Here is a 23,997-nt window from a genome sequence, read left to right on the forward strand (position 1 = left end):
TAGAGTTGGATTTCATTTTCGTCCCCACTTCCACGTGAATCTAATGCGTTAAAGTTTGTGGACTAGCTTTTTCTTTATGTTTATGGATACATTTAATCTAACGTGTCGTATGATTGGAGCCTTTAAATCATCCACACCATGCACGTCTTCTCTTATTTTCTACCACCACCACACCTTGACATGAATTCAATTTTTCGAGTTGGTTAGGTGAGGTAAGAAAAAAAAGATTTAGGGCGGGCACAACACGTACGCTTCTTCGTTCTTCCCCAGTTTTAGACGTTTTTGTGATCTGTCGTCACTCGTCGCCAAGTGTTTTTTTTTTTTTGTTGTGTCGTCTTTAACTTCAAATTAAATTAAAAAAAAAAAAGTCTTAAGCGCAAACAAGGAAAAAGAAAAAGGAACTAGTCTTTTACATATAGATTTGGTTGGTTTGTTTAATGAATCAGAGTTTGTTCCTTTTGGTCTCTCCAAATCCCTAGGGTTTCCTTCTTCTTCTTCCTCGTGACTCTGTTTTGGATTACTTAGGGTTTTTAATATTTCAGAAAAAATGGGTGATTGGGCTCAGCTTGCTCAGTCTGTGATCATAGGTCTGATCTTCTCCTATCTTTTAGCTAAGCTCATCTCGATCGTCGTCACGTTTAAAGAAGACAACCTCTCCCTTACTCGCCACCACGATCCCGAACCGGAATTGAAGAATCTTAAACCGGAGGTTGACTCGCGCCGCATCGAGTCTTCTACCGGCGAGGCTGACTCGCTCGTCGCGGAGCAGGGTAGCTCCAGAGGCGATAGCGTCGCTGGTGACACCGAGGATGAAGACGATGATTGGGAAGGCGTTGAGAGCACGGAACTCGACGAGGCTTTCAGCGCCGCTACTCTCTTTGTGACTACGGCCGCCTCGGATCGGCTGTCGCAGAAGGTGCCTAGCGAGGTTCAGCAGCAGCTTTACGGATTGTATAAGATCGCTACGGAAGGGCCTTGTACTGCTCCTCAGCCTTCTGCTCTCAAAATCACTGCTCGTGCCAAGTGGTATCTCTCTCTCGTTGAATCTACTGTACTTATCAATTTAAGGAGGAATTGTATTATTGAGCGAACCTTCTTGATGATGTGGTTTTTATTGTTGTACTTTGTTGAAAGACTGCAAGTTCATTGATTGGAAGTTTCCGTTGATCTTGTTCTGTTTCAGGCAAGCATGGCAGAAACTTGGTGCTATGCCTCCTGAAGAAGCGATGGAGAAGTATATTGAGATTGTCACTCAGCTCTACCCAACTTGGTTGGACGGTGGCGTGGTACAAAGCCCTTTTCCCCCTTCTTTATTTTCATTTTATTGCCTCTGGACTACTCATGTGATTTTTATCTGCTCGCATACCAGAAAGCCGGAAGTGGAAGTAAGGATGATGCAGTCTCCAACACAGGTGGAACCATGGGGCCAGTTTTTAGCTCATTGGTTTATGAAGAGGAATCCGAAAATGAGTTGTAAGGTTCTTCTCTTTTATTCTTATGTGTGTTTTTACTTACTTGTTGAGGTCTATACTGCTGAGTGTCTAGATTAGATTGTAATTTTCACATCAGAGGTTCTTTGAAAAACTCAATGGTTATGTAACTTAGCACGCCTCGTGCTAGCTGCAACAACTTTTATAAGTGAACCGGCTGCTATTGTCCTTGACGAGTTCATGGAACTTGGAACCTTTTTCTTTTCGTTTCCTGTCTATCTGATTCTGAATGGGACATTAATCCCTCTAGGCATTCATCCATGCGTTCCTACTCTGTTTTATATCTCAGGAAGATTGATGCCATCCACGAATTTGCTAGAGAAGGAGAAGTCGAGAATTTGCTTAAAAGCATTGACAGCGGCATTCCTGTAAATGCAAAGGGTTAGTTAGTATCTGCTTTGTTTTATTCCTTTTTTCGTGGAACTTCGTTCTCTTGATGTTGGATTTGCGTTCTAATTTTCCCGTAAACTGAAGACAGTGAAGGTCGCACACCATTGCACTGGGCTATAGACCGTGGCCACTTCGAAATTGCTAAGCTTCTGGTCGATAAGAACGCTGATGTGAATGCTAAGGTGAAGACAGAGAACATCCCATCCTAATTATATGCAAAAGTACCAACATCTTTACTCTTATGTTTATTGTTGATTCTGTTGAACAGGACAACGAAGGCCAAACTCCTTTGCATTACGCTGTTGTCTGCGACAGAGAAGCCATCGCCGAGTTCTTGGTGAAGCAGAAAGCTAACACAGCCTCTAAAGATGATGACGGAAACACCCCGCTTGATCTCTGTGAATCAGACTGGCCCTGGCTCAGAGAGACTGCAAAGCAGACAGACTAAAACTAAATACTAACCACAGAGAGAGATGCCGCCTCTTCTCTACTTCCGCAATGTATATGATGAAGTCACTTAGTAAGAAGCTTTCCTTTAAACTTCGACTCTCATCTCTACCATATCGTTTCCAACAGTAACTCACTTGGATGTTTCAGAGTCTTGTCCTTATATTGCAACAATCTTTTGTTCCCTCAGGTTTATGAAACACATATCGTAACCGGTTTTTATTGGTTTGCTATATAAGGAGAGGGTTTTTTTTTTCTGTTCTTGTCATTATTTGGATAACCGACTTTGCCGGTAACAACGGTTAACAATCAATGGCCAATGAGAATTATGGCTTAACCTCAATAAAGCAAATACGAAAACAAAATTAGCAAACTTCGTGGCCCTTTCATCCTCTCTCTCTCTCTCTCTCTCTCTCTGTCCACTCAACCCCGCCTTGAGCTACCGGAAGATGGCCAAGGTGGTGGTTTACACGTTACTGACCACCATCTTCATCATTGGTGTCCTCCTCTTCCTTACTCCTTGTAAACACAACGAGGCTCAATCCGTTGAGGCCCTCATAACCCGCCGCCTCGGACGCAGGCTCGTAATGCCGGTGTTTGACCCTATCGTGACCAGAATCGAGAGGTTGTCTCATGAGAAAGAAGCAAACACCGTTGAGGCTGTTGCGAAGGAGGAGAAAGATGATATGTTTGATGAGTATTTTTCGCAAGAGAGGAGGCTAAACACGACGATGAGGATCAAATTCTTGTTTCCTCTGCTCGACGGGGCACCGAGAGATGGGTTTGTTAGCTTGAAAGAGCTTCAGACGTGGATGATGCAGCAGACAGAGGACAACATGGGTTACAGAACCGCCAACGAGCTTGAGCTACAAGATAAAGACAAGGATGGTGTAATAACCTTTGAAGAGTACTTGCCTCAATTCTCTAGAGAAGACATTGGTAATTACGCATGTATTTGTATTTGATTAACTAAGCATGTTCTCCGAATCTTTCTTCTTAAGTATGCAAACAATAAATGAAAACAGAGAAAAACGAGAAAAGTCACGGTGGAGCTGGTTGGTGGATGGAGCAATTCAAGAATGCTGATTTTGATCATAATGGCTATCTCGACATCGAAGAGTTCAACAAGTAATTACCGCTTTGGAAGATCTCATTTCTACTAGTTAAGTTTATCACCTACAATATTCCAAAATAACATGAAAAAACATTGCAGCTTCTTGCACCCTGAAGACAGCAGAAACGGAGATGTTCAAAGATGGGTTCTACGAGAGCGAATGACGTAAGAGCGTTTTGTGAATATACTTCTTGATTGCATGAACCATGAAGCTTAGAAAAAGTGACCTGGTACGTTTTTTCTTTTTGATATATACACAATAGGGGCATGGACACGAACGGTGATGGGAAGCTAGAGTACAAAGAGTTTGTACAGAACGCATACGAAATGTACAAAGAGTTTGCAAAGTTCGAGACGGAGGAAGACGAGAATGTGCCAACGGCTCAGCTTCTGTTCGCAGAGCTTGACAGAGACAAAGACAGGTTCCTCGTGGCCGATGAGCTTCGACCTATTTTGCATTATCTTCAACCTGGTGAGCTGAGTTACGCCAAATACTACTCTACTTTCCTTTGCCATGAGGTGAGTCTCTTTTGTCCACCAAAATTTCATAACCTTTGAAAATATATTTTAGACCTTTTGTAATATGAAATTTGTATTTTTTTTGTTCTTGGAAGGCGGATGAAGATAAAGATGGTAAACTATCACTTGAAGAGATGTTAAACCACGAAGATGTGTTTTACAAGGCAGTTCATCACGAGGACTTGGACGACGAAGACTACTTTGATCATGATGAACTCTAAACTTTTTTTTTTGGTGTGCTTTCCTTCAAATTCAAGCAAAAGTTTTGTTTTATAATTGACTTCCTTCTTCTCGTCTAGATTGGTTTTAAATCTTTTGATGATTACTTTTGCTGATTTCTTTTGTATACCATTTAGTTGTCCTATAGTTATAACATGTATAATAGGCAAATTTACAGCCTAATTATGGTATAACATATACTAATCCTTTAAAGTTATAGAGCTTTATTTTCAAAATAAACGAATGGTAAAATAATTCTTTAACTCTGCCTAATTATCCCATAATATATATGTTAACTCTACCTAACTAGCCCATAAGTAAATATTCCTAAAGAAAATGTAAAGAAGGTTTTGTGTGACATGATAAAATTGTAGCAACTTAGAGCACCATTATCGGTGTCTTTTAAACGTCTCTTAGCTGCTGACTAGGATAAAAAATAAATGAAAAATGGGAATTACCTTAAGAACGTCTCTTAATTAAGCACAACAAGAGACGTATCTTGTAGACACGCGTCTGATACAGGGAAATCTTCTTCTCTCTCTCATCTCTATCTCTCTTTCAGCCGGTTTCGATTCCAAAATCTCGTCCTTGATCTCTCTTCGATGATTATCGGTCAACGTCTCTCTCGGTGGTTGTCGTACGACCTCGGCGTTCAAGGAGAAGGGAGTCCTCAGCGTCAGCGAGTTCGTGCTCGCCGGCGATGATCTCGCCTCCAAGTGCCCTACCTGTTCATGGTTAGCTATAAAGTCTGAGTTTATAGATGAATGTGAATTCAAAGTTTCGATTTTTAGTTTTTGAGGGTTGTGAATTTTGCAATTATACGATATGGGTTAGCTGTAAACTTGATCGCAGAGGAATACAGGTGAATGGGTATCTCTAAGTTAGTGATAAAGCTATTGACTTTTAGTGTTTTTATATACAAGTTTGTGTGATTGTGATGAGATCAACCAAAGTTATGACTTGTCGTTTATGTATGCACATTCTCTTAATGGGTATCTCTAAGTTAGTGATAAAGCTCTTGATGTTTAAGCTTGGCTGAATCTGAGCTTCTTTTATGTTTGATTTGTTGTTTATGTATGCACATTCTCTTACGTGGCAGAGGAATATGAAGCTGCTGGAGGAGAAGTGTTGGTTGATGATGAAGATGATGATGGTTGGCTGGCTACACACGGGAAACCGAAAGGTGAAGATTAATTTAGTGTTTTGCCTAATCCATATTTCTCACATTTAATCTTTTGTCTTGATATTTGCTACAGATAAAGGCAACGAAGATGAGAACTTGCCGTCCATGGTGCCTTGGATATAAACAAGAAAAGCGGTATACGATCAATGCCAACGTATTTTGGAGCTGAGGAAGAGGATGATGATATTCCAGATATGGAAGAGTTTGATGAGGCTGACAATGTGGTGGAAAATGATACGGTGCGTTTCTTTTGTTCATTGGTCTTTGATGAATGCCTTTTAATCGTGCACATGAATGATCAAGTTTCTAGGCATGTGTAGCTGTGTTTTGCCTTTGAAAATATATCTCTTTTTTATAGTTTCTTGGTCTATCAGTAGTTGACAAATCTTTCTCTTCTTTGAGTCGGGCAACTCTTCAGTCAACTTATCTTGTGGCTCATGAACCTGATGATGATAACATTCTCCGAACTCGTACAAATGATAACACTCAACGTAAGCATCATGTGTTAACATACCCAACGAATTTCCCACTGCTTTGTTATCTTGATTCTCTCATTCTTTTGGCTTAATAGCAAACTCATAACACTTCACTTCACTTAGCAAAATCATAACACTTCAACATTTTTAAGAAAACAATGTTCAATAATTTTTTTGTTTTAAGAAACCTTAACTAAAAGATTAGCATTGGAGCATAAAAATGTTGGTGTCTTTTAAAAGAGTCTCTTAACACATATTTATTGCTTAAAAGTAATATAAAATAGATAAGAGACCCTAGTTAAGTATCTAGGATAATGATAAAATATGTTAAAAGGGAAAAAAAAACTCAGAACCACCAACTGTTGCATGAGCCATGCGTTTCCACCCGATTATTTGTAATTTCCAAATATTATATTTGCACATTTACTGTCAAAATAATATTGAATGATAATATATTTTCATTTATACAAATATATAAACTATAGAAGTGTATCAAGTGGAGGTTGGTAAATAGATAAGAACAAAACTCACAACAATATTTTTATTCCAAAAAAAAAACTCACCAAAGCAATATTTGTTTTGACGCGCTTTAGTGGGATTTGTATAAAGGCTTGGCATCATAGTGAGTTTGTCAACGCCCCATGTCTTGGCTCGTCACCAGTATGGGTCATAATTTGATTATACTGTTTTAGTAAACGTTAATCTCATTGTTTCAAATAATAAGTTGTTTTGGCTAAATCATAAATACTAAGATAAACATTATTTTGTCTCTAAAATTTAATTAAAAAAGAAATGACCAATGATAAATCATATTTTAATATTTTTAAAATTTTTAATTAAATATCGTTTAGTCACAATGCAAAAATATATTAGAATTTAAAAACTACTTATATTGTGAAACAAACAAAAAAAATCTTTACTATGACTTATATATTAAAATAGATGAAGTATTACTATAATTATTTTCTCATGTCTGTAAATTATTATATACAGAGGAATATTACAAAGAAATTGGAGAGATTTCTTTCTAAATATTGGAAGAACTCATTCTTGGAAGATTATCTTGCCTACGCCTCCATGGAATCACTTGCTTAAACCCTTTGTAAACCCTTGCCTGCGTTTTTAATCATGCAATCAAAATAAGCCAAACAGTAAGTTCATTCACTCAAATACAGAAGAGATTTTAGAACAGAGTACGTGATGATAAAAGTTAGCAAGATCAGAACTGAAGTTGGTATCAAAACTTACCAAGAAATCAGATTTTGAGTGAGAAAGGTTCACAAGGCTTCCTTTTCTTCTAACTCTGCTTATCTTCACCGTTGTGCCGCCACCATCGCAGCAGAGACCGTTCGTGGAATGTGAAGAGTTGGAGCTACACTCGGATTGTTTTTCGCTTCTCCATATCACTGACAAAGACCGGCGAGGTGTAACGTAAGGACCATCAAGAACTGTGGTCGGAGATGGCTCATCCGCCGTGGCTGGCGAAATCAGCCTCGGCGGAAGCTCAAGGCACCTCACGATTCCCCCTCCTCCTCCGGCGTTCTGCTTTGACGCAGGAGGTTTGTTCTCATCGGAAACGCGAGGCTTTCCCGGAGCTTCCTCCCATAGAAATGGAACTGATCCGGCGATGTTCACAGGCGGCGTCGCTAGGCCAGGAGTATCAGATGCTCTATTTAAAGGAATCGAGAATAGAGGAAGCTTAGGAGTCGTACAGAACCGTTCTTGATCATCAGACTCAAATTCCATCGCTTTTTCAGAGTAGACGCCTTTTATATTTTACTTTTCCTAAAAAGAATATAAACTTTCTTTGACGTGAAGAGAATAAATGGGTTGGGGTTTAAATAGAAGAAAAATGGATAGTTTGGTGACGAATAATGTGAGATTTTGTGTATCTTATTTGACAGAAAAAATGTATTAGGGAAAAGATGTAACGTTAGAAGAGAAAATAAACAAAACGCTCCTTGTGCTTGTGGCGCTTCTTGTTCACGAGAATCGGGGTCCTCCTACCAACGATTTTCTTAACGTTGGATCCTTTCAAATTCCATGTCCAGCTTTTATTGCCTATATAGGACTACGATAGTGGTAAGTGGTGACATTAAATGATAGATAGTTATGTATTCTGAACAAGTCTTGTCCGTTGGCCAAAATAAATGGTCATGTTCTCTCAATTATACAAGTTTGTTTAGTCTCTAAACTACAGAGATGTAGGCCATTGTAGGTGTATCCTAAAATATGCGAGTCGTGGACAGTAGCAAATCATTGTTTAGTGAAATCACCACGTCTAGCAAAAGATTAGTTACAGTGAGGAATGTGATGCGTTGAAAGTCAACTTAAATGCTGCTCTTTGTCGTTGCATGAGCTATGATGTGAATGGTGAAATGAGTTGTGTGGAAAAGGAGCTACTAGGCGCATCATATTGACCTTGTGGGTCCTCGCAAGTTTTGATTTTCATGCATCTTCTTGGCGGTTTCGCCCAAAACATATGGCGGTTTTAATTTCAATTTATATTTCAACATATGGCTATTATTTCATGCGTGGCCTAATTAGCAGGACTATGAGAGTTGAATATATGTATCTACTCTATTAAAATAGAGTTCTATTTGAATTCTACCAAGGCATGTTTTTAATTTGGGACCTATTAAATATGTTGTGACTAAATATAAAAATAAAAATTTTATTAAATTTACTTTCGTCTATCATCGTTAGGAAGTGGTTTAATACACATTCACCTAATTATTAGATTAAACATATTACTAAACTCAAAAGTACACAAGCTCATCTGTCATAGTTAAAAGCTTTGAACAAAAAGCTATCAACAGCGAAAATCAAAAACAATTCTCGAGTGGAGATGGATTTAGTCTTAAGATTTTTGATCTAAACAGGAAGTAGAGTTTTTAATTTGGATGTGGGAAGATCAATTAGTAACTTTTTCAATGATGGTTGATTATAAATTTGGTGTTTGGCAAGTTTGTATATGTTCTTTTGGGTGGCTTGATGGACTTATTTTCGTGAAATTTAAAAGCTTCAGGCACGTAAAAGTGAAAACATGGTGCGTGCTGATGGTGGGCGTAGGATGCGTAGGATGCGTCAGAGAGACCTTCAACTTCTAGTGCTAACTCCTCATCATCCAACGTTCTAGGTTAGTACTTTAATAGCTTATGTGTCTCTTCTACGTTATTCTTTGTCAAGGTTTGAGTTTTTTTTAAGTTTAAACACAATATCAAATAAAAGACATGAGTTTCTGATGAATTTAAAGTTTATGATAATTTATAGCTGGTGACAAAACCACGTGTTATTGGTTAGTGCTAACTATATATCCAGTGAGAACTCGGTACCAGTTATTCAAAAATAGCCAATTAATTTTTACTTTTTAGTTTATGTTTAATTTGTCATGAAGATAGCTTTAGACTATGGCTGTTGCGAAAATAAATGAACTACTGACCTTGGAATATTTATTTGGGGTTCGTAGAAGAGACATCATATACCAACAGGCAACAACATCTTTAAATACCCAACCCACAATAATTTTTACACTGAAAATATTATAAATAAAATTTATATGTTAAACAGATTTTTAGTTTAACGTTTTCAGGAATATTTTTATTTTATTAATTTCCTGTTTTTGCTCTTTTTATATGTAGAATATATTAATTACTTTCCATCTTTCTGGAAACAATTTAAGCAATTTGTTCACTATTTATTCAATTAATTAAGTTTTTAAATAACTAAATTAAAAACAGAAATGTCTAACATTGTTATTTGATCCAAACCAAAAACCAAAATAACCAAATTCAAACCATATTTAAATTCAAAAATAACTGAACAAGTACTATATTTCTTGAACCAAAACCACATCTGAACCGGAACCAAACAAAAAAAATACAAAACTGGAAACGAATCAAAATTTATAAAATTTTAATAAATCGTTTTTTTTATTAAAAACATAAATTATAAATATAAATAATTATGCGCATCCGCGCGGGTCAAAATCTAGTAGATTGTTTAAAAAAAGTTTGTTTGGAAACATGAATTACAGTTTCAAAAAACAGGTTTGTTTGGAAACATAGATTGTAGTTTTAAAAAATAAGTTTGTTTGGAAACATAGATAGCAGTATATCAAGAGAAAAAAAAGTAATGGGCTTATATTTTTAAGAAATTTTGGAAGTCCATTATACTATGAGAAACTATCTATCTGGTACCTAATCGGGTTCGGTTCAGGTATGTTTGAGTTTCGGGTTTCTGGGGTCAAAAATTTCAGCCTCATTCTAATATTTCTAAATTTCAGTTTGGGTTCACTTCGGATTTTTACGGGTTCGGTTCGAGTTCGGATAACTCATTTAAATTACTTTTAAAATTTTAAAATTCATTATATATTTATATACTTTAAATTTCTCAAAAACTATAAACAAAATAATATAATAAATATAAATTTGAATAACATATGTCAGAATACCTAAACTTAACATATAAATTACTTTAGTTCAAATATTTGGATAGAGAATCAATAATTATTTTAAGTATTTTGGTGTTTTAAGTATACTTTTACTTTTTTATAAATTTACTATTGATTATTTGTATATATTTTCAAGTATTTAAACCAGCTTACAAGTATCATATATATTCTAGATGTTTTATATATATTAAATCTAAAAATAATTAATATATATAAGTATATAAATCTATTTCGGATACATTCGGGTACCCGGAATACTTCAGTTCAGATCGGATTCGGTTTCGGTTCTCTAAGAACCAAAATTTTGAATAATTCGGATATTTAATCAATTTTGGTTTGGGTTTGGTATGAATTTTTTGGATCAAGATCGGTTCGGTTCTTCAGATTCAGGTATTTTGCCTAGCCCTTATGTTATTGACATGAAAAACAAATAAAAACATATTTTTGAAAACTATATCCGCGTGGACACGCGGGTCAAAGTCTAGTGTATATTAATCCTGGAGCATTACAACATATTTTCGTAGTCACGTGTCATTACGAGAATGATTATTAGAATTGTTAGAAAAATAAGTTGGTCCATATAAACATACACTATGCTTTTTATTAAACTAACTATCAAATTAATTAGTAGTGTACAAAATAATATTTTTTCTTTCCTTAAATAAAAGTTACGAAATTACCTAATATGGTTAACATATATATGAAAATTAATGGTTATGAATAAGATATATTTGATAACAATTTTTCTAACCTCTATTTTTTTTTTAATTTTATACTATTAAAATAAATTAAATAATCACATTAAGCATATAATAAAAAAAATTAGATTTTTTTTATATTTTATATTTGAATTTTAAAAAACAAATATAAATTACTAAAAATTGTAAAAGTCCCACATTGAAAATTTTGTGATCAATGGTTTAATGTTTTTTTTGTTCAAGCAAGATACAAATGATCATATATCGTAGGATGGACGTTCGGATACACGTTTGGGTTCGTATCGGATATTTCAGTATAAAGGTATAGAACCCATTCGGGTATTTCTACATTTCGAGTCGGGTTCGAGTATTTTATGTTCGGGTTCAGATATTTTGTGTTAGGTTCAGATATTTAAATTTTGAAGAAAAAATAAATAAATTATTCATTGTTTAAGTTTTTTTTTGTATTTAAAATCTATTTTAACTTAACTGATTTTCTAATTTTTAAAAGAGTAAACTAATAATAGGTTAGAAAGACACTAATTTAGTATTTGTTTTGAAATTTTAGATGCAACTTTTGTTAATGCAAGAAACAAAAGCTTAATATGTATTTTAAGTGAGTAGCAAATGATTTTATCCATAATTATATGTATATTATCTAATTTTGAGCAATAAACATCATTAATACAAATATTTTGAAGAAAATGAGAGAAATAAACTAGAAATATAGGGTTGAATATACTTATGTTTGGTTATCTTTGGATATTCATTCGGGTTCGGATATTACCCGTTCGGATTCAGATATTACCCGAACTGGTGAAATAAGTAATTGGTTTTGTTCTTAAATTAGATGATTTTTAGACCGAGCTGGTGAATTTATACTAGACAAACATTTATATTTCGAGTATGCACTTATGTTCTATAACAACTTGATATATTAAATGTGAACACTAACCTGTTATTATAGTTTGCCGGTGATTTTTTCAAAAATTTGATTCTTAAATATGTATCTGAAGTGAAACTAATTTTTGCAAATGTCTATTTTTTTAAATTGACACTTATGTTATTCACCGAATTCATAGAAGAAGTTAAAAAAAAGAAATTTAACTCATATCAATGAAACAAAGAGGGAACAAAATCATAATTTTATAGAGGTAGAAAATAAAATCACTTATGGACATTAAATAGGAAACAAATCGAGAGCATAAAACCTAACCCATTTTCGTCATTATACAATCAATATTGCATATTTGGTTTTGGTGATTTGTGTCAGCCGCAAAAATTGATTTCATTTTGTGCATATGAAGTCTTAAAAATAATTAAAATAAGATGTAATACGTTAATTATTCAACAACGATAATATATTTAAGAGACCAAGATTTGTATTCATCATTTTATAATCGATAAGAATTGTAGTGTTGCAAAATGTCAAAATCATTTAATAAATAAACATTATTATAAAAACTCACTCCGCACATGCGCGCGGATTATCATCTAGTATGTGTTTAAATTTACCATCATATTAGTTATGTGTGTAACGTATACACTATATACATGCTAAACTTTCAATGAATGTAACGTATACACTATACATGCTAAACGTCTTGTTCAAAAATTTAAAATAAGGTGTTTCTACTGGTCTTACGTACCGCAATGAACGCTCTAGAAAGATCATGTTGACACGCCATTTAAGTATGGATGATCGGCAGTTCGGTACCACAACATCTGTTGAAAATATTTGAGTTTCCCTATATATATCTCAGAAATATGTATCTATAATAATTAGCATTTCTTTACTAATTAGCTAAGACGTGAAACTTAAAAGTTTAATCATTTATAGGAACTATAGTACCAATTACACTGCTAGCTTGTTTGAATTACACCGATCGTACTTCAACTACCGAATCATTTTTAGGGGGAAATCGGTCAATTCATACATCAACATAGAATTGTGGTCCCGATCAGTACATACATACGGACCATGTGCTAAAACATACGTCAACACATGAAATATTTAAATTTCATACACGAACAAATATATTTAGATTTATACATACATTAACCGTGTCTCCATTAGTTAAACGGTAACGAATGTTTATGTGGATTTAATGAATGCTTACATGTCATTTATATTTTAATTAATTAATAAAAATAATAAAAAATTGTTTTAAAATTTGTAGATGGGGGGGCGTCGAACACGGGTTCGGATATTATCTACCCATTTGCTCAACCACTGTACTAAACCGGATTATTCATTTTATGATCTTTTTTTTTTGTCATCAACTATACAGACTCATATTGACTCTGTAAACCAAACCGGGTGATCTGTATTCATGTGAACGACAAAAGACGGCTGCTTCCTAGCACTGCGTGCTAGACTATCCGCCTTTGAGTTTTGCGTCCGTGGTACATAGATAAGCTCTGATCGGGTGAAAAACCCTTTCAGGATCTTGATGTCTTCCAAATAACTTGCAAAAGCTGGCCACTCTTCTGGTTCCGAAACCATCTTCACCAATTGAGAACAATCCGTTGCAAACGTAACCTGAAATTGACGTAAATTCATCATACATTCCATTACCCATAATAACGCTTCCATCTCCGCATGAAGAGGCGAGAGACTAGCCCGAACATTCCTTGCCCCCATCAATCCATCAAACCCTACCAAAGTACTGAGCCAACCTTGTCCTGAGAAATTAGAACCTTCTTTCCACGAACCATCCGTAAAATACCATCTTCCAGGAATTGATGGTAATATTGTATTTATTTGTGGAGTCGTTCCCTGAGCATTTAAGACTTGTGCTTCAGCCCATAATGTCGACTCCGTTTCTGTCAGTTTAAGCGTATCCATAGGATCCATATCCAAATTACTGAAAACTTTATTATTCCTGGCTTTCCAAATGTACCAAAGTATCCAAGCAAACTGGTGATCCTCCATCTGCGGAATGACTCTCCAAAATAGATGATCCATATTTGTAAAGAGTGCTTTTGTTGGGAAAAAAGCTGGGTTTGATGGTATCTTCGAAAGCGCCCAAACCTGAATAGCTGGAGGACATTCAAAAAACACATGATTTATCGATTCTTCATTAGCTCCACACCTTACACAGCAAATATCCCCCTGAATCCCCCTTGATTGTAAATTCTTCCGCACTGCTATACACTCTGTCACTAATTGCCATAGAAAATGTTTAATCTTTGGTGGACAACGTATTTTCCAACAGAAAGCCTTTAAAACATCAACCGTGGGGCCAATTAGTAATGGTGGTCTTTCTTTGTCTGGATAGATCCTCTCGACCTGATATCCTGATTTGACCGAATATTTCTCGTTTTTTGTAAAATGCCATCCATCTTTATCTATCCGCTGAGTCCTGCTTAATGGAATGCTTTCTATAATTTTCGCATCTTGGGGATCCACCAAAACCCGAATTGCCTCCAAATTCCAAGCACGCGAAGCAGAGTCAATGAGAGACTCGAATTTAAGATCCGAATATAAGTTGTGTTGATTTTTATTAGCTGGTTTCGGGCGAGTGGTTGGGAGCCAAAGATCATTCCATACTGAGATAGAAGATCCTGATCCCACCCTTTGATTAGTCCTTTGCTTACCAGAGATCTAGCAGAAACAATACTCTACCAACCGTAAGACGGGGAGTATGAACAAACCGGTTCCAAAGGTGAAGCATTCCTGTAATACCGACTTTTGAAAACTCGAAAAAATAATGTATTGGGCTTTTCAATCAGCCGCCATAATTGTTTACCCAGCATCGCTGTATTGAAATCAATGATGTCCTTAAAACCCAAACCTCCTTCATCTTTCTCTGCACATACTTTGTCCCATGATTTCTAATGCATGTCTCTAGTACTTCCCCCTGGACTCCACCAGAATTGTGAAACCGCACTCATCAGTTTATTTACAGTAGCCTTTGGTAACCGATAGCAGGACATCGTGTGATTTGGTAATGCTGTAATCACTAATTTAATGATCACTTCCTTCCCTCCTTTCGTGAAAAACCTAAACGTCCATCCATTAACTCGATTATTTAACCGATCTTGTACAAAACTAAAAACCTGAATCTTTGAACCCCCCATATTTTCCGGCAAACCAAGGTAAGATCCCATTCCTCCAAGATTTTGAATACCCAAAATATTCTTTAATTCTTGTCTGATAGACTCCTCAATCTTGTGTCCAGATTGAATTGAGGACTTATCAAAATTGATTAACTGTCCTGATACTGCCTCATATTCCTTTAAAATCCGAAGAATGGTTTGGCACTCCTCTTTTTGAGCTTTACAAAAGAAAAGACTATCATCCGCAAAAAGCAAATGTGATATCGTCAGACAAGCTCTCGCTACCTTCATCCCTGTTAATTGTTGGCTCCTCTCTGCCTTTTTTATATTTGCAATTAAAGCCTCTGTACATAAAATAAATAAATAAGGCGATAAATGATCTCTTTGCCGTAGGCCTCTATGGGGAACAATGAGACCTCGTGGTTGACCATTTATGAGAACCCTGTATTGAACCGACGATATGCATTCCATCATCAATTTGACCCAATGAAGGTCAAATCCTAATTTTAATAATAATGCCCTAATAAAGTCACATTCCACTCTATCATATGCTTTACTCATGTCCGTTTTGATTGCCATATACTTTCCTTGACATGCTTTATTGGTCCGTAATCCATGAAACATTTCCTGAGCGATAAGGATATTATCAGAAATCAACCTTCCGGCCACGAAAGCCGATTGAGTTTCTGATATGAGCAATGGAAGATAGATTTTCAATCGCTGGCATAAAACCTTCGAAATAATCTTGTAACCCACGTTACATAAACTAATTGGCCTCAATTCTGTCATCCTCGTTGGTCTCTCTGTTTTTGGGATCATACATATGTTAGTAACATTCAGCCGAGTGTCCATATCTCCCGAAACCAAAAAATTATTCACCATCTCCACTAAATCATTTTTTATAATATGCCAGGCATGTTGGAAAAAAAGAGCTGTCATACCGTCCGGCCCTGGCGCCTTTTCTGGATGCATCATAAACAAAGCTTCTTTAACCTCCTCCTCCGTCGCTAATCTCAACAAATGTTGATTCATCGGAGGAGTAATGGTCGGTGTAACCTCTGAAAGAAAACTATCAAAATCCAATGGGGAAGTGGTAGTAAATAGATCCTCAAAATAACTTATTGCCAATTTTTCCACCCCATTTTCCTCCGTAATCCAATTCTCATCCACATCATGTAAACCAACAATTCTATTGCGAACCCGTCTTTGCCTTGTTAAAGCATTATAAAATTTTGTATTAAGATCCCCAGATGCATACCACATATTCCGGCTTTTCTGATGCCAGTACTCTTCCTCATCCTTATATGCATCATGTAGTTTCCTAGAGACCTCCAGAATATCCTCCTGAGATCTAGAATTATCTGTTTGCACCTCCTCAAGGGCTTGTTGTAGTTCGTTAATTTTTTCCTTTCCATAAGGAGGATTATCTTTTCTCCACTTAGCAATTTCGTGACGACAATTACTAATTTTTTCCACTATATTATGTGTTCTCCCTTCATTTCCTCCTTCATTATGATCTATCCAACCTGATGTAATTGATTCCATGAGGCCTGTCTGTCCAATCCACCTCTTATCAAACCGAAATTGTCCTTTCCTCCTGGTGACTTTATCCTCAAGATATGCCACCACTGGGCGATGATCAGATGCCACTATTCCAAGATACTCTGTATAAGAGCATGGGAATAAAGTGTGCCATTTTTCATTTGCTCAGGCGCGATCTAGACAGCATCTAACCGTCACACCCCCTTTTCCTTTTCCTTTTCTCCCTTGCCATGACATTTTGTTCCTCCGGGCCGGGAATTCGAGTAAACCACTATTTCTTATCATATTATTAAATGGAACAAAAGAATCTACACTCCTGATAGATCCCCCATCTTTTTCATGATTTCCTGTAATCTCATTGAGATCTCCAATAACAAACCATGGTTCAGATCGCGCTAGTCCATACCTAGTTAACCGTTCCCACACTTGCTCCAGTAGTTTTTGAACTGGATCCCCATATACAAAAGTAAGATAAACCATTTTGCCAAGAGCCTCTGCTTCTACATCAATCATTGATTGCTAGAATATAATACCTTCACCTGAAACTCGTTATTATAAAAAAGTGCTAAGCCTCCACTTCTCCCCAATGGATCAACTGTCACCAAATTATCATAACCAAAGTGAGCTTGAAATTTTTGAACAAAATCTGGTTCTTGCTTAGTTTCTGCGAGAAATAAAAAATCTGGTTTATGTTTATGCCGTATTTCACTCAAATAACTTATAGTCCATTTATTTCTCATTCCTCGACAATTCTAACTTAAAACTCTCATTAAAAAATTATTTTTTATTTACTCCGGAGAGCCAGAAACCAGCGGGTGTAATGAAACCCTTTGTGACAAATCCATAACAAACCATAACCACTCCAACCCTTTTTTTCTTCATCTTTGCCACTATCCAAATCTCATTCGAAACATAGAACAACGAAACCTCTCTATCGCAAAATGAGACATGACCGATATGAATATATCGTAACATACTCACGGTAAGGTTATTAAACCCCACAATGCCTTGTCCAATTAACCAATCACCTGATAAACATATAACTCTTCCACATATCCAGGAATCAGACTGAAACCTTTTTAAACAATTTACATTCCCCTTTTGAAAAATATAACAACACCATACGATAAACAAAAGAGTAATATTAAACCCCAAGACCCTATAAACCCAAGTACTAAATCCATTAGTCCCCAAGTACCAGTTCTACCAAAAAACTAAAATAGCCTTCTCGTCTATATTAAGCACCACAGAATGACTTATTACTCCGAGACCATTCCACCTCCACAGCATGATCCACCATTGCGTCACCTCTATACCCCAACCTCTCTGCTGCCACAAATACGAGCCAAGCCAGTGTACCCTGAGACTTCTAGTTAACATCAGTAAACCAAAGAAACCAGATAGACCACCACTCACTATATTCCGGTACCTAAATATATCAACATAACAGTCATACTCCTGAAGAGAACTGTCACCATTATACCAAACCCGAATACAGCACAAAACAAAGAAACCGCAATACCAAAGACACATCGCATTTTTATTAATCCATTGCTTTCTCTCCAGAGAAAGATTAACCAAAAAGCATGAAAACAAAACAAAGACCAGACACAACTTATTCTTTAACTCAAATGAAAACCAAATACTTCTAAAGCTTATTAAAACCGAAGAACAAACGAAACCCTTAAACAGACCATAAAGCAAACCCGGTTTGCTCAACCACTCTTGTAGAGGGACTCTATCCATAAAACTCAAGGCTTCTGCTGTCCAGATTTCGGGTTTAAAGGACCCTTCATCTCTGTTTGCTTACTGGTATCTCCTTGCCTTGTTCCTGTCTTAGCTCCAGCTCTTTTCCTTGGAGACGCCAGCGCATTGAAAACCCGCATCTTAGAACTCCCCACCGTGCTTAACGCAGGTTTGAACAGGCGCTTACGTAACCCCTGTTTCTTCCCTGCACCACCTCCAATCTGACCTTGCTCCTCTTCCACAGACGCCACTTTTTCTTCCTCCTTGCCATTACCTTCCTTGATCACCTCCTCAGCCTCTCCCTCTGAAAAATTCTCCATGAAATCCTCAGCATCCATATCTATTCTGTTCTCAAGTAGATGCGCCTTGATCTCGTCCATGTCCATCACGTCCTCATCATCTAACTCCCATTGATTCTCCATCATGCCTTGTACCGTTACTAAGCCTTGTTCCGCCTCTATAGGATCAAAAATTGCTTCTGTTCCATCAGCTTGAGTTTTGGCCAGTTCCTCTTGAAATTTTTGAGATGGCATTGTAACCACCCGCTCCTCCGCATTCCGAATCTCTCCCTCCTCTCGAGCTTCCTCATGTGCCCCTCTGTACTCCTTTTGCTCTCTTGGTTGTTCATTCTGAACTTCACCTCGTGTATCCTCTCTCCATGCAGGTCTATTACGAGAAGCATCGCCATCTCCCCTATAGTGTCCTCGACTGGTATATGCCCTCTTGTTTCCTTTCTCTAATACTTTTGTCCATTTAAACTATGTTTCCTCCACCATTTTACCCTTATCTTTGCCATAGTAATCACGCCCATCTCTCTCCTTATTCTGCACATTCCCGTTTATCACAACACCCTTGTAGCTCCTCGCCCTATCCTCATGCTTTCCACCTTCATACCACGAACCGTTTGCATCTCTGCCTTCCCGTTTCCTCTCCGGACTCCTCTTCTTGTTCTTCTCATCTAATGGGCACACTTCATCCTTATGACAAAGACTACCACACACTTGGCAATAGCCAAATAATTTCTCGTATCGCAACGACACTGGAACTTCCTCGCCGTCATAGAATTTCCCGCCTGTAAAATCCACCGTCGTATCAAAACAGAGCTCCTTGAACCCATCAACCACTACTTGAACTCGGGATTGAACTACATCCACAGCTACCGTCCTTCCAATAGCATTGCCAATGCTCTCGAAAGTGGGTTCTGTTTTAAATTCCTCCGGTACGCCTATCACACGCACCCATAACGTAATCAAAAACGGGTATAGCAAGGACTTTTTTGGTTGCAAGCGTGCCAGAGAGAGTATCCAGTAGTCAAAGTGAAACGGCTGGAGCTTGAGAACCCCTGCCATATCCTCCTCTTTCTGGAAATCAAACTGAAACTTCCTGAAACCCAAGTCTGTACCCACCACCTTCTCCTCCAATTTCCAGATCTTCGGCATATTCGAGATCAGCGCCTTCATCTCCTGTTCCTCAGGATTCATACATCGGCCAAGCTGAATTGTCGAAGTGGGGCACAGAGATCTTCAGCCTCTTGCGAGCGCCTTCAGTGTTCTTCACCTCCCCCACATTACACAAAAGCTGACTCTGCGTCATATCCAAAAGAAGAAAAGTAAAACTTTGATCTTTGTCTAGAGAAAGAGAGAAAGTTTCGAATGAAATGATAGTATTAAAACTCATCCCCATATCCCTTTTATACTGATCCAAAATCCTCATCATTCCACTCCCACGATTTCTCCTATTATTGCAGAATCTTGTATAATTGTAATTGAAATCAATATCCCTTGACCAACTCAATCGCAAAACCCATACTTCCCAGATCAATTCCACATCAAATCCATCGCGATTCCCTTTTCTATTAACCCTAGATCTCTGATTGAATATACAAAAAGAAAGAACGACGATACCTCTATAAGGATTTGATTCCGTCTTAAAGAGGATCGAAATCAAAATCCAAATCGAGGAGATTCCAAATCGTTGAGTTTTCCCCAAATACCACTTCCCCAAGCCAAGCCATCGAAGATTAACCACAGAATGCGAGATCGAACCCTCATAAAAACCCCGAATCCCAGGATTCCAACGCCGTGAGATCATCGTAGATCTAGATCGCCATCTTCGTCGCCATCACGTTTCAAAATAAAGTTCTCTCATTTTATGATCTATTGTATATGTAATATGTTTTATTTAGATGATTCGATCTTCCTACGTATTTTGTTTATCATCCGAACAAAACAGGAAAAACATAATCCCTAGTTCCACACAATGTGCATATTCCTTGTTATAACTTTTTAATTATCTAGAATTAGTTCCACAAATTATATAAATTATAAATAATTGTGTTTAATTAACTTAATTATTTTTATTGTGTTTTATTTTTTTTTAAAAAAAAATCAAGATAAAAATTTTAAAAATCAAAAGGCATTTTTGAAACTTAAACATAAAATATGAAAAATCAGAAAACAATTTTCGAAAAAATTATTATAAAAGTTTGAATTTGAAAACATATAATTCAAAACTATTTAGAAAATATTTTTTTTTAATTTTTAATATATACTTAAAAAATTATTTATATTTATATATCTATATTTATTTAAATAATTATTTAGAAATATCTAAAATAATTATTAAAATATTTTAAATAATAATAATAATAAATTGATTTTTTGAATAATTTTGAATTGTGTGTTTTCAATTTCAAACTTTTTATAATAATATTTTTGATTTTTTTTTATTTTTCATATTATATTTTTAAGTTTCAAAATTTCCTTTTTATTTTAAAAATTTTTATCTTGAAATTTCTTTTAAAAAAATAAAACATAATAACAATAATTAAACACAATTACTTAGAATTTATATATTTTGCGGAACTAATTCTAGATAATTAAAAGTTCATACCAAGGAATATGAACATATTTAGATGATGTAGAGGAATATGAACAAAATTCATAACAAGGAATAAGAATATGTTTTTCTTGTTTTGTTTGGATGATGACAAAATACATAGGAATATGGAAATATCTAAATAAAAAAATATTAAATATACAATAGATATTAGAACAAATTAGTTGGTTGGCATATTGGTTGAGTACAAGTAATATGGGTAGATAATATCCGAACCCGGGTTCATTGCCCCCATCTATAATTTTTTCTATAAAAACTATTATTTTTTATCAATTAATTAAGATGTAAATGATACGTAAACACCCGTTAAATCCATATAAACATTTGTTACCATTTGATTAAAGGAGACACGATCAATGCATGTACAAAACTTAATTATTTTTGTTTGTGTATGAAATTTAAATATTTTATGTATTGATATACGTTTTATTATAGGGTCCGAGTTTAAAATCAGTTTTGATTTGCTTTTTAAGCGATTAATAAGTTTTTAAATAATTAATTGCATCCCCGATTAATTGAACCGATTTGACTAAAATCGGAACGGTGAACCGGCTAGGCGTTTGCATTTTAGAACATGGGTATAAAGTAACATAGCCTATGTATATTAGAGGTAGTTCAAAAAAAAGGCTACGTATATTAGTATTGAAGCATCATAATTTTTGTTATGGTTTATTCATCTTAAACCAAAATACCAAATTTTAATTTCGTTTGGATCGGTTGTACCGGTATCGACTGACATGGTTATAAATCTGAGAAATTATGTGCTTCGTCCTACTCAATAAAAATTGATATTGAATGGAAAGACTCATATCTTTACATTTAAGTGTCGAATCATTTCCACTTCGTATTTGGACATTCCTAATACAATAGAACATCTATATATTAATATTCGATAAACTAATAATCGCTATAAATTTTACCGGTTCTAATTCGGACCGGTTCAAAACTTAACACAAATCGATAAAATAATAAAATAATATTTTTTTTGAAAATTCTATGTAAATTTATAGTTTCATTAAAATTATAAATTAATAATTTATGTGCATATATATTTTATATAAGTAAGAATCTATTATTATATTGTTTGTTTTATATTCACAATAAAATTATCTTTACATTTTCGTAAGATTTAATATATTTTTGATGAGATTTAATAATATTATATTTAAAATCACATTTAAATTCTATGCTATATGTATTATATACACCAAATAATATAATAAAATTGATATAAATGTCAAATTTTAAAAATAACAATTAATGTCTATACAGTAAAATCAAATATATTTTTATCTTAGAATAAAAATATTTTTTTTTGTAAAAGAAATAGAATAAATATATCTTAAAATGAAAATCTAAATGAGAAAACTTTTGTAATTTAATAACTTTATAAATTCATAAAATTTCAAAGTCCTAGCATTATTAATTTGTAAAGTTTCTGCTGTATTATATACAGTTATCTATTAAAACGGTACCTTATGTTAAATAGTTTTTTCTTGTATTCTTATTTTTTGCAACACACTGTATTCTCAATTTAGTTTCTCATTTTTTTCCGTTTTCTACCTGGAGAGTTTGCAGAATCACAAGGCACAAAGGAGCTTCCGGAAGCAAAGAATTGGCAAAGCTAGAAAACGACAACGGCCGTTCTGTCGTGTCCGGAGATGCGGGGTCAAAACACGCTTTGGGAAACAAACAAAAAACGATAGTATAAGATAAGAGACCCGATGGAGTATTTGATCAAGTCTTGTACTAATCTTAAAGCATTTGCATATGCAGTTACCATGACCTACGGTCATTTGATTAAACAAAGACCTCGTCGTTCGCTTAGAAGAGTGCGAGTGAATGTTTAACATGTCCTAATTTAGTTTCATTTCGTAAATACTTTTACAAACCATCGGAAAAGCAATTTCGTAAATACTCTTACAAACCATCGGAAAAGCAAGATTTGATGCTTTTGATATTTTAAAACCCATATATAATAAAAGGATTATGTATGGGCAAGAATATAGACTATTATATAATCTGATCTCAAACAAAGATGAAAAACTTAAAATCCCAATTACTTTTTTTTAGCATCCTGATCAAACTCAGGTTCGAAATTTTATGTTAATAATCAACTCCAATATTCCGTAAGTCATAAACATAAACTAGAAGTCGTAAACAATATTTTCCATGTCATAAACAATGAAAAAGTCTTAAACAATGAAGAAAACAAATTGCAATATGACAATTTCTAACAGTTTTAGGTCAATTAATATTAGGGTTAATTAATAATTTAATATTAAGGTAGATCGATGTCAATTAATATTGGGGATAATAAACAAAAAGACCATCTATTCCTTAAAACACACAACTATTAAATGTTGAACAAGTCAACAACAAATAACCTAGAAAACACACAGAAGTGCGTAAGAGAAAGAAAATTTGATCTCTAGTATGAGCATGTTGCGAGCGGAGCAATCTGCTTGAATATTCTTATAGTGTGTGGTTTAAATACCAAATGAAAAAATTAGGGAATAGTTCTTCAAATCTACTTTTCTCATTCTCTACTGAAACTACATGTTCAACAAATCATTTGATCCGTAAGAAACAACAGAAATTACATCCTGTGTCGCAATGCATTTTCCCCCCGGTAAATCTCCCCATACAATTCATTGTGCAAATCAAACTCTCGAGCTTCAAATGCAAAGCATAGACGGATAGACCCTTCGGATACTCGCTACTCAGCTCGTTTGTTCTCCTTCTTTCCATGGTCTATCT

At 35.3% G+C, this 23,997-nt stretch overlaps 4 protein-coding genes and 1 pseudogene across 6 annotated transcripts; 3 read left to right on the forward strand and 2 right to left on the reverse strand.

Annotated features, from left to right (window-relative positions):
- Window positions 1-129: 129 nt before the first annotated feature.
- LOC106376131 (acyl-CoA-binding domain-containing protein 2) lies at window positions 130-2,588 on the forward strand. 2 transcript variants are annotated; one of them, XM_013816193.3, is made up of 6 exons: window positions 130-1,026; window positions 1,184-1,286; window positions 1,370-1,473; window positions 1,780-1,871; window positions 1,965-2,062; window positions 2,149-2,588. In XM_013816193.3, the coding sequence occupies exons 1-6, from the start codon at window positions 548-550 to the stop codon at window positions 2,326-2,328; spliced, it is 1,056 nt and encodes a 351-aa protein (XP_013671647.1). In that variant the 5' UTR covers window positions 130-547; the 3' UTR covers window positions 2,329-2,588. The 2 variants fall into 2 exon arrangements, with proteins under 2 accessions (XP_013671647.1, XP_048600257.1); XM_048744300.1 differs by having other exon boundaries at window positions 176-1,026; window positions 1,184-1,283.
- A 149-nt stretch (window positions 2,589-2,737) lies between these two features.
- On the forward strand, window positions 2,738-4,444 carry LOC106376133 (calumenin-A). Its single transcript, XM_013816194.3, has 5 exons — window positions 2,738-3,266; window positions 3,353-3,455; window positions 3,541-3,606; window positions 3,705-3,960; window positions 4,056-4,444. Exons 1-5 carry the CDS (start codon window positions 2,777-2,779, stop codon window positions 4,179-4,181), a joined length of 1,041 nt encoding a protein of 346 aa, XP_013671648.1. The 5' UTR covers window positions 2,738-2,776; the 3' UTR covers window positions 4,182-4,444.
- Window positions 4,445-5,262: 818 nt separating this feature from the next.
- LOC106374491 lies at window positions 5,263-6,001 on the forward strand (annotated as a pseudogene).
- Window positions 6,002-6,733: 732 nt separating this feature from the next.
- Window positions 6,734-8,197, reverse strand: BNAC01G20460D (uncharacterized protein At4g00950). Its single transcript, XM_013814502.3, has 2 exons — window positions 7,087-8,197; window positions 6,734-6,952 (listed from the first exon to the last, which is right to left on the reverse strand). The coding sequence occupies exons 1-2, from the start codon at window positions 7,582-7,584 to the stop codon at window positions 6,866-6,868; spliced, it is 585 nt and encodes a 194-aa protein (XP_013669956.1). The 5' UTR covers window positions 7,585-8,197; the 3' UTR covers window positions 6,734-6,865.
- A 6,364-nt stretch (window positions 8,198-14,561) lies between these two features.
- LOC106376134 (LINE-1 retrotransposable element ORF2 protein) lies at window positions 14,562-20,620 on the reverse strand. 2 transcript variants are annotated; one of them, XM_048744301.1, is made up of 2 exons: window positions 20,244-20,620; window positions 14,562-19,923 (listed from the first exon to the last, which is right to left on the reverse strand). In XM_048744301.1, exon 2 carries the CDS (start codon window positions 16,594-16,596, stop codon window positions 14,827-14,829), a length of 1,770 nt encoding a protein of 589 aa, XP_048600258.1. In that variant the 5' UTR covers window positions 16,597-19,923; window positions 20,244-20,620; the 3' UTR covers window positions 14,562-14,826. The 2 variants fall into 2 exon arrangements, with proteins under 2 accessions (XP_048600258.1, XP_013671649.1); XM_013816195.3 differs by having other exon boundaries at window positions 18,113-19,923; window positions 20,244-20,591.
- Window positions 20,621-23,997: the final 3,377 nt, after the last annotated feature.

This window comes from Brassica napus, chromosome C1 (assembly GCF_020379485.1).
Source record: "Brassica napus cultivar Da-Ae chromosome C1, Da-Ae, whole genome shotgun sequence".
NCBI classification, from domain to species: domain Eukaryota; kingdom Viridiplantae; phylum Streptophyta; class Magnoliopsida; order Brassicales; family Brassicaceae; genus Brassica; species Brassica napus.

Coding starts and splice junctions, on each gene's coding strand:
- LOC106376131 (XM_013816193.3), top strand. CDS start 548: ATGGGTGATTGGGCTCAGCTTGCTCAGTCTGTGATCATAGGTCTGATC. Junction 1,474..1,779: donor GAGGAATCCGAAAATGAGTT/GTAAGGTTCTTC, acceptor TTTATATCTCAG/GAAGATTGATGCCATCCACG. Junction 1,872..1,964: donor CATTCCTGTAAATGCAAAGG/GTTAGTTAGTAT, acceptor CGTAAACTGAAG/ACAGTGAAGGTCGCACACCA.
- LOC106376133 (XM_013816194.3), top strand. CDS start 2,777: ATGGCCAAGGTGGTGGTTTACACGTTACTGACCACCATCTTCATCATT. Junction 3,607..3,704: donor GTTCTACGAGAGCGAATGAC/GTAAGAGCGTTT, acceptor TATACACAATAG/GGGCATGGACACGAACGGTG. Junction 3,961..4,055: donor CTACTTTCCTTTGCCATGAG/GTGAGTCTCTTT, acceptor TGTTCTTGGAAG/GCGGATGAAGATAAAGATGG.
- BNAC01G20460D (XM_013814502.3), bottom strand. CDS start 7,584: ATGGAATTTGAGTCTGATGATCAAGAACGGTTCTGTACGACTCCTAAG. Junction 6,953..7,086: donor ACTCAAAATCTGATTTCTTG/GTAAGTTTTGAT, acceptor TTAAAAACGCAG/GCAAGGGTTTACAAAGGGTT.
- LOC106376134 (XM_048744301.1), bottom strand. CDS start 16,596: ATGGAATCAATTACATCAGGTTGGATAGATCATAATGAAGGAGGAAAT.